Source organism: Podarcis filfolensis (genome assembly GCF_964270895.1).
Source record: "Podarcis filfolensis genome assembly, chromosome: 16".
In the NCBI taxonomy this organism is placed as follows: domain Eukaryota; kingdom Metazoa; phylum Chordata; class Lepidosauria; order Squamata; family Lacertidae; genus Podarcis; species Podarcis filfolensis.
In genome coordinates this window covers 40,207,335-40,216,861 of record NC_139620.1, presented here as the reverse complement: position 1 = coordinate 40,216,861, position 9,527 = coordinate 40,207,335, and the positions used below count along the sequence as shown (strand labels likewise).

Here is a 9,527-nt window from a genome sequence, read left to right as displayed (position 1 = left end):
GAATATGGAGCTGGCGACACCAAAGTGGATGCAGAAAAAGAGCCAAAGGAAAGATGGCCGCAGCCAGCCAGAGAGCCAGGTGGATAGGCTGGCAAAGGAATCCGGTCACTGGGAGAAGAGGCAGACAAACCCAAGGAGCTGCTTCCCAGAATGTGCAGGGGGTCCAAGGCCAGCAAGGAGAAAAGAGGATGTCAGTAGAGATAGCCCAGGGAGGGAGGTGAGAGGAGAAACCTGGAGTTTCTGTGGTCCCTCACCTGAGAAACCTCCCCTGCAGATCCCTGCATCTCAAGCCTTGGCCAAAGGAACAGGGGCAAGCCAAGGTCATTCCTTTCTGACCAGCTAGCAACGCTTTAGGCCAGGCCTAGGCAAACTCGGCCCTCCAGATGTTTTAGGACTACAACTCCCATCATCCCTGACCACTGGTCCTGTTAGCTAGGGATGATGGGAGTTGTAGTCCCAAAACATCTGGAGAGCAGTTTGGGGATGCCTGCTTTAGGCACTCAGGGTAGGGTGCTGTGTGAAGAAAAGCACCCCAACTCTTGGAGTGTAAAGGTATTTAAGGCCAAAGTAGCCCCCAAACTCCTCTATGGCATCCCATTATGGACTGGTGCAGTTAACCAGTCGTTGGAACGCATCCAATCCAAATTCTTGCACTAAATCCTGCCAAATTGTGTGCCACGTGCAGCTATGTGTCTGGAAACTGGACGAGCTGATGGAAACCAAAGCGTGGCTCACCACTATAAAGTACTGACTCCGCCTACATTCCATGCCTGATTCCTCCTCTTTAACTTTCCACATACTGGCAGAATCCCACCACTCTGAATGGCTAGCTTGCATTGAGAGCAAAATCAGAACCTGTGGCCTATCACTCAAGTCACTGCTTATGTTCCCACAATTGGAAGCATTCTAAACAATCAAGCACAGAATCCTAGATATTTAATTCCAAACCCTTAGCAGCGTAGCCAGTAAAACCTGTTTCCCATTGGGGCTGAGAATTCCACCCTCATTTGGCCAGGACACTCCATATTTACATCAGCTTTATGATCCCCACCTAGGTAGAGCTCTTTCCCTTGCCAGATTTAACGTCTTACCATATGCAGTTTTGCAAGATAGATTTTTTTAAAAACCCATCCTATAAGAGATACTGCCCTTGTGGCACAAAACAGGTTGAATCCATCACATACATTTTCTTTTATTGCCCATTTTATGCAAAAAATATATGAAAAGTAGAAGAAGGGGATTTATCGCTCTGACTCTTCCAGGATGTCTTATCTGTTGAACAATTGTGTCGCCCCAGCTTCTTCAGAGGAGAAAAAAACTTAAACATGTTGCAGAGCTCCCAAAAATAGACCAAAGGCAATTGTACTGTACTTCATCCAGCAGAGCTTTACTGCTACTGAAGGCAAATGAGCATAATGGTCACAAATCCAGTACATTCAAAATCCAGTTGTAATAAGACCAAACCTTAACACTACAGCATACAGAATACCACACAGGAACAATGAGATAAGAGGAAAAAGTGAGACCCAGGCTCCTCCTGGTCTGACTTTAATAGTCAGCACAACCTTGACAGAAAGATAACAGAACTAGTTTAAACCAGCTGTACTCAGCTTCCCAGAAGAAATAACCCAAACAATAACCTTCTGCCTGTTTCTTTCACATAGAAAGAAAACTTTCCAGAACACTCTTGAATTAAGTAGAACAGGAAAAATCTCTACACATAAATCAGCACTTTCTTTACTAAGAAATGCAGACTGACAAATTGTAGGAATGACGTTGTGGAGAATGTGGCAAGATTTTTGAATGAAACCATGAAATTACGTCACTATAGGTCCTAAGAGCCATTTTCATACCTCACGGTGTCTGGACAGTTTTATCCTAAAGTATCTCCTACTATGTTCTGTTAACAGTGTTGTGTTCTGATCCATGTAAATGATGCACGTATTCTATGCCAATATAGGAGACTAATTGATTGAAGTGGATTTGTTGCACCAGGACAATGGGGCACTTTAATCCACTTTAATTGCACAAACCTAATTTTCCAGTGTGCCCTCAAACCTCTCCCATAAAATACAACCCTGGAGGTGACCAGAGATTTTTGGCTTGACTTTAAGCCTTTCCCACTGGCTTCCCCTGGTGAAGGGCTGCTGCTGCCACCACTTCATGGTACCTGAGATTTAAGTGCAGCTGCAACTGGGGAGTGGTGTGTCATGATCCTTCTCATTTAGGCTTTCATGCCAAAATGGGAGGCGATTTTCTCCTGAGTTTGTAAGCATTTTTAAAATTACTCTGTTAGTACCAATGTAGATGAAGTCTGTGATTATACCCCTATTGCATGGAGCAGGTTTGCAAGAATGTGCTTTAAGAGCAGAGAGAATGTGAGCTATGCCAGCCCTGCAAAACAGCCCCCTGTTGTTAGCCCCATTTTGCTGAAGGGAGGCGGGAAGAAGTGAAGACAACCCTTAAGAATAGCAGGGTGTTGTTAGCCTAGTACCGGTATTTCTTTTCTTTCTTTCTTTTTTTGGGAAAAAGAGGGGCGAGGGGGCTGTAAAGTTGACTGCAGCAGCAGAGTGGAAGTCAGGTGGACAGCAGGTCTGGTTGCAATCCATCTGTCTCGAGAGACAATGGAGTGTGCCTCCAGGGGTGAAGTAAAACCGCAGGGGAATCACAGTGCCTGCTGTGGCTGCAGAGACCGGTCACTTGTAACTGTTGCCATTCTGCATTGTTTTTTGCTGTGTTAGCAGCACCAAAGTGACCTCTCTGGGCAAGCCTGGGCAGAGTGGGGGGGCGGGGGTGTCATGGGCTGTGCAGATGACAACACCCCCGTCTCGGCCTCGCACTGTCCCATGCTGGCCACTGCTGCAAAGAGTTTTGCAGGCTTAGGTTGAAGAGTCAAGCAAAGAACATAGCCAGGATATAGAAGCAAAACAGCAGCCAAGAGGCCTGATCTTTATTGTTGCAACAATGACTCCAAACTACAACATAAAAGATGCAGAGAGAAGCCCCAAACAAAGGGTGTCACTCTCTTTTAAAGGTGTTCCCGAATTACCCATAACACCACATTGAAATCATCACACATATGTCACAAGCCTGTCATAAACTAGGAGTGGCATCTTGGCTGAAAACTGATGCCTTGTCAGTCAGGGATATTTAGCATTCCTGGCACTGGTTAAGGCAAAAGGTGATGCCCGCAATCTCTGACATCCAGGCCAAGTCCAATATCCCCTTTGTCTGAGTCTGGAAGGTGAGACCTAGCACCTATTGGGTATGGGCAGGGTTTGCAGGGAGCACGTGACCATTCCCCTTGGGGATTATGGCTCCCCCAGGCCTGACCTCCCTCCTCTGGTCGCCATCCTTTCCCTGAGCAAAACACCATTGGAATGATGAAAATCCATCACAGATGTGATTTTATATTGAATTTTTTTTACTGTAGAAAATGAGACCACGGCTCTACTGGGTACAAAGTAACAAGGCTGGATACAATGTTGCAAGTCAGTTCCCCACTTTCCCTGACTCCGCGGGGTTCCTCGGCGAGGATGCCTGGTTTACACCTGCAGTACCGGGGGTCCTCGTTAGGGGGCGCTGCCTCGCAAGCAGCCGTCAAAATAAGAGACGCCTCGCGATCCCTTCGTCTCCCGGCGGCGCTTAAACAGGGAAAGGGGGGAAATGGGTTGTGTGTTTCTTACTGACGTTTCCGGCTGCCCCACTTCCAGGAGCCGAGGGCAGGAGGGGAGCCCCGCAAGAGGGGCCCGGGCGGAAGGGGCTTCCGGAAGGGCGGCGCCCCGCCTCCCCGACGGAACTACCGCTCCCGGCATGCCCAGGGCGCCGCCGCCGCCGCCTGCCATTCCCGGCGTCCTCCGGGAGCGGAAGCGGAAGAGCGGAAGCAGCGGCGCGGGCGGCCCCTCAGAGGACGAGCAGGCCCCGCGCGAACCCGCCCGCGTGAACCCGCGCCTGCGCTCCCCGGCGCGCCATGGCGGCCCTGCAGGGGGCCTTTCCGGGGGGAGGAGCCGCGCCCCCGCCGGCCCAGCTCCTGCCCGGCCCGCTCGCGCCACCCCTCCGGCCCGCGGCGGGGAGCGCCATGGAGGGGCTGGGGGCCCGCCGGGCCGGCCTCTGCGCGCCGCCGCCGCCCAGGATCCGCGCACGGTAGGCGGGCGGGTGGGGGCGGGGTGGTCCGGGCCTGGGCGCCCTGGCGGCTCCCGCTGAGCGCAGCCTTCTCTCCCCCGCAGGCCGCCCGCCCTGCGCCGCCGCAGCAGCCAGAAGCGCCGCCTGGACGGGGAGCCCGACGGGTAAGCGCCGGCCGGCCGGCGGGGAAGTGGGGAGGGGGCGCGGCGGGGAGCGGCCCCCGGGAGCTTCGGCCGCCGCGGAGCCCCGTCTAAGCTGCGCCATTCCTTCGCCAGCTGCCCGGAGGCCAAGAAGAGGCTGGCGGAGGCGATGCCTGCCTTGGGGGAGTGGCTCCTTGTCGCGGGCCAGCCGTGCGGCCCGGGACTCTCTCCGCAGGGCCAGAGTCAGCTGCCTAGCCCGCTGGACGTTCCCTGGGAAGAGATGGAGCAGTCGGCGGGGGAGCTGCAGTGCGAGGCGGCCCGCAGGAAGCTGCAGGAGATCGAGGACAGGTAGGGGCCGAGACAGTTCAGCTCAGGAGGGGGAAGGTGCAACCCCCTTTTGCAACCCCCTGGGCTGGATTTGCTGCTGCTGGCCTGGTGTTTGCTTGTTTTTTGTTTTCGCACTGGTATTTTCTCTACTTTGGCTGAAAGTGAGTAGGTGCAGAGGTGAATAGGTGAGATTGATAGACCTCATCTTCTCCTCCCCCCACCCCATCAATGATTCCATCAGAAATTGCCCAAACACTTCCAATGTTGCCTTCACAGCAGTGTTGGAAACTTTGAAGTATAAGCTAATTGCCAAGCAGCACCTTAAACTTGCAGTTGCTGCAAAGGAATGTCTAGCTGCTTTTTCTTTTTTTGTGGTGACATTATTATAATTTTTTCATTTCATTTCTATACAGCTTTATACAGTGGTGCCCCGCAAGACGAACACCTCGCAAGACGAAAAACCCGCTAGACGAAAGGGTTTTTCCGTTTTGGAGGCGCTTCGCAAAACGAATTTCCCTATGGGCTTCCTTCGCAAGACGAAAGCCCATAGGGAAATCTCCAGGACAGCGGGGAAGCGCAGCGCGTCTTCCCCACTGTCCTCGGACCTCCTCCGAAGGCTGGCGGTGGGGCGGAGAGACCTCCTCCCGCCGCCAGCCTTCGGAAGGCTCCTCCGAAGGCTGGCGGTGGGGCGGAGAGACCTCCTCCCGCCGCCAGCCTTCCGAAGGCTGGCCGTGGGGCAGAGAGACCTCCTCCCGCCGCCAGCCTTCCGAGCAGCCTTCCGAAGGCTGGCGGCAGGAGGAGGTCTCTCCGCCCCACCGCCAGCCTTCGGAAGGCTGCTCGGAAGGCTGGCGGTGGGAGGAGGTCTCTCCGCCCCACCACCAGCCTTCGGATGGCTGTCCTGAAGACTTGCGGTGGGAGGAGGGTTTTCCTTCCCACCGCCAACATTCAGAATGCTGTTCTGAATGTTGTCGGTGGGGAGAAAAACCTTCCTCCCACCGCAAGCCCCGGGAACCGAGGAGAAGCGCTGCGCGCCTTCCCCTCTGTTCCCGGACCTGTCCTGAAGGCTTGCGGTGGGGAGAAAAGCCCTTCTCCGCACCGCCAGCCTGGCAAGCGGTCTCCATAGGAACGCATTAATTGATTTTCAATGCATTCCTATGGGAAACCGTGCTTCGCAAGATGAAAAACTCGCAAGAAGAAAAAACTTGCGGAACGAATTAATTTCGTCTTGCGAGGCACCACTGTATTTGAAAGAAAAAAAAATCGTATCCCTCCCTTTCTGTTGCTAGAATAATTGACGAGGATGAAGAAGATGAGAGCACCCTTCCGGCAGGGGGTGTCTGCACCCTTCCCACCTTGGTTCTTTCTGACACCCTGAAAACAGGACTGAAGAGGGATTACGAAGGAGACCTGACAAGGCAAATGATCGAGTCCATGTAAGGAGCTGCCAGACCGAAGCCTGGCTCATGGTGGTGCTTGGGAGGGGGCCGCACAGTTCGCTGAACTAACAACGCATTTGCCAGTTTCACACACACCCTGCCCACGGCCATAGCAGGGCAGGCTGTGACAGGATCTTCCTGCTTGGCTTGAGGAGGGGGTTGTTGAAGGGACCAAAAATAGGCAACTGTGGGGATGAACTCCAGAGCAGCAGTAACACTGCAGGGCTTTGGCTAGGGTTGATGCAACAGGATTCTCTGTTGTGATTCCTGTGCTCTCATCCATGCAGGAGCCGGCCCTCCATGGAGCTGGTGCTTTGGAAGCCTCTCCCAGATTTCCTCACTGAAAGGACACCTGTTTCTGCGAAAAACTTCAAGCCACTGATCACAGGAAGATGCCCCACGAAGCCAGCAGCCCAGGAAGCCGCCTTTTGCCCACAGACGGCAGAGTTTCCTGAGCAGCCTCAGCAAGAGGAGATGCCTTCGGCCCTCTATGGCCCCCTGGGACGCCCTGCGGGTGCAGACGAAGAGATGGAGTTGTAGGCAAAGAAGGGGCTGAGGCAGAGTTCTCCAGACATGCTGAGACTGGACTTTTCGGGGAGGGGACTGTGAGGACCATAAAGAGTCTAGGGTGGAATAGTAACATGTCTGGAACATGGAGCAGAAGACGCTTTCAGAGTCCTTGTAAAGAAACGTGATGGGTAGGGTTCATATTTTTCCTTTTGGGTGTGACTTTTTTCTTCCCTTTTCATGGAGTAAAAGTCAGGAGCTGACAGTGTAGTTCTGGCTCAGACCACCCTCTATGCCCACTGAGCTACAAGTGTTCTTCTGTTTGGAACGTCAGTGGAGGATTTTCACCTGCTTTAAAAGGAGAGTCTCAATCTTGAGTGTTTGGTTGCCTGCATTCGCTTTCACTGCTGCTCCTTGAGCCGTGTGGCTTAAGTGTTGCTGGGAGGAAAGGGCACCTTGCAGGCATCCTTGCCGGCTCAAGTGTGGCCTAGAAATTGTCAAGAGGTGGGGCGGGATAGAAGCCAAGCCACAGAGCTGGCTGCAGGCCTTAGCTTTGAGTCAAGAGCCATTTCTGTTGGCTGACTCCTGCTTACTCTCCCCTTCCTCCCAAAGATTGCTCCATTGGGTTGAGGGAGCCAGGACGCAGTTGATGGCTTTGGGCCAACCATTCCCAAAACCAATGTCATACAAGTATCAGCCTGCCCAAAACAGCAGCTTTAACGTTCATTTCACCTTGTGCCTGAATCTGAGCCATGGCTGGTGCTGCCAGTCCTCCGGTGACAACTCTGAATGCCATAGAACACAAAGTTGCTTTCCTCTGGAACGATACCTCGTGTCTTTATTCAGAAAAGCCATTTCCTGGCTGCCAGGAAGCTACAAAATGGTCCTTTCATAAATCTAGAATTACCAGGAAGGGCAACATCAACAAAACATCCTTTTGACATCCTTAAAACCACACTCATTTTCCCATGTTCTTGCTTCATTTCCTGGATGGTCACTTGACTTTATATGTCCTTTTTGTTGGTGTTTTTTATTATTATTAATCCTCCCTGCCCACACTCCTTGTCTTCTTCAAAACGTTAGAACAATTGTACCTAAACATTTACATCTTAATTCAGAGTGGAAACCCTATGTATCCACCCCCACCCTCCAATCTTGTTAAGACTAAACTGTTACCTGCAGCCAGCAGGGCTAGCGGTCAAGAGATTGGAGGTGTAGCCTGGCAACAACTGGTGGGCCAAAGAAGTATGAGAAAAGCATTTATCCCATTGTTATTTTCCTTTCTGGTAGTCCTCTACATGCAAGCAGAAGTGGCTTTTAAACTGCCCAAGTTTCAGAGGATGGAAGGAAGGACACAAAGCAGTTAGAACCTGCTGGTCCCCACTCTGGTAGCATGTGGAAGGGCCTCCACAGCTGATGTGAGAAGACGGTGAAGGCAAATGTCTGGCTCTGGCATTGGGTCTTCCATTGGCCCACATCCCTCAGAAGGAGTGAGTGGTGGTTCTTTTTCAGATGTTGCAGTTACCATTCATGCTGGCTAAATGCTGTTTAATGAAGACTACTTCTGTTGGTGGGAGGATAAAATCGGTATATAAAGAAAGAATTCCTGAATGCCAGGATCCAGGTTTGGGGCAAGTACTCCATGGTGAGGACACAAGCAAAGTGTGGGAATACAGAATATGCCCTTGTGTGTTCTAAAGGACAACACATTTGGTAAGTTTAAAATTGTCTAAAACTCTCCAAAGGTCAGATTCATGTGCTTTTCCGTACAGCAACAGCACTCAGAAAGTTGCACAGGCTGTAAAACTTGGCTTACTTACAAAGTGGTGTAAGTTCCTAAATTATTGGTATAGGAGCTCAAGGGAGGTTTGTTAGAGCCATGCGGCTAAGCTGGAACACATGCTGAGCTTTTCAGGGGGCGGGGTGGACAAAGACTTGATTATCCAGTCTCTCCAGGTGAGCTAAGCCTGGCAGGACAGCTTATGTAAGCATGTTGGTTATGAGGCTGCTTATCCCACAAATACTGGTGAGAGAAGGGGAATTCTTCTGATTCCAGAAGTAAATAGATCAATTTAATTTATTTTCCAATTCATTTTTGTCATTGAGACCTGTCTCGGCTTCCTCACAGGAAGACAGTGCCACACAAGTATAGCTCAGAGGGGGAGTTCTCGGAGTGTGTTTGCTGGTCCGTCCGTTTGAAATAAGCAACATTGGATTGTGGTCTGTCTTTGGTTGGACCAATTTGTATGTCAATAAACTTTTTTAACGTTTGTAGTATGCTGTGGGATGGTCTTGCTGTTTTGACCACTGAAGGTGGTGGAATAGTTGCAAGTTTCTACTGGCCCCTGATGATGGACTTTTTAGTTCAGCCTTTGCCCCTCCAGAAGGCCCTGAAAAATGTATACCACCAGAGCACTCGCAACCTACTGAAGTGATCAAACCATCTCCCTGAACAAGCTGTGTTGCAAAACAGCAAGTGACATTGTGTTGCTAAAGCAATAAAAGCACCTGCAGTTGCTGTGTAAGGTGGAGCAGGTGTCTTGCATCTCAAGCACTAACAGCGGCCTAAATGGCCCCCCCCCCAAAAAAAAACTGCCTTGAGGGACACATTACCACATTGCACTTTCAATGTTTTGGTAACTATCTGGCTCTCCCCCTACAACTTCTAGTGGCACCCTTGGATTTTGAGTCATGTGCACAGTTTTTAGCCTATGATCCCTCAAAGTGTTGTGACTTCTGTGTCAGCTGAAATGAAGCTGCAGGTCAATGCAAGAGCTAATGGAAAGGCACCATGTACTGTGCCTCATTACACAACATGGACATGTTTTGTGCCTGCCTGCTCCTTGTCTAACAGGAATGCCGGGGCAGCCCAGTCAGATGGGTGACATCAAGTTCTGCTGTTATGAGATGTACACCTCTGAGAAATATCGAGCAGGAAGTTGCTGGAAACCACTTCAACAAAAAAGGCATACACCGCTTCTGCTTGGCTCTTTCA

General features: G+C 51.3%; 2 protein-coding genes across 2 annotated transcripts in view; both read left to right on the top strand.

Moving 5' to 3' along the window:
* RSRC2 (arginine and serine rich coiled-coil 2) overlaps positions 1-9,527 on the top strand; it is a 220,960-nt gene that overhangs the window by 6,379 nt on the left and 205,054 nt on the right. The gene's annotated exons all lie outside the window — the stretch shown is intronic.
* On the top strand, positions 4,069-8,809 carry CCDC117 (coiled-coil domain containing 117). The gene is made up of 5 exons (XM_083590574.1): positions 4,069-4,143; positions 4,227-4,286; positions 4,398-4,610; positions 5,876-6,022; positions 6,313-8,809. Exons 1-5 carry the CDS (start codon positions 4,079-4,081, stop codon positions 6,563-6,565), a joined length of 738 nt encoding a protein of 245 aa, XP_083446700.1. The 5' UTR covers positions 4,069-4,078; the 3' UTR covers positions 6,566-8,809.

Excerpts from the sequence above, each read along its gene's own strand:
- CCDC117 (XM_083590574.1), top strand. The coding sequence starts at position 4,079 with ATGGAGGGGCTGGGGGCCCGCCGGGCCGGCCTCTGCGCGCCGCCGCCG. Across the intron at positions 4,287-4,397 it reads CTGGACGGGGAGCCCGACGG|CTGCCCGGAGGCCAAGAAGA; the intron begins GTAAGCGCCGGC and ends TTCCTTCGCCAG. Across the intron at positions 4,611-5,875 it reads CTGCAGGAGATCGAGGACAG|AATAATTGACGAGGATGAAG; the intron begins GTAGGGGCCGAG and ends TTCTGTTGCTAG.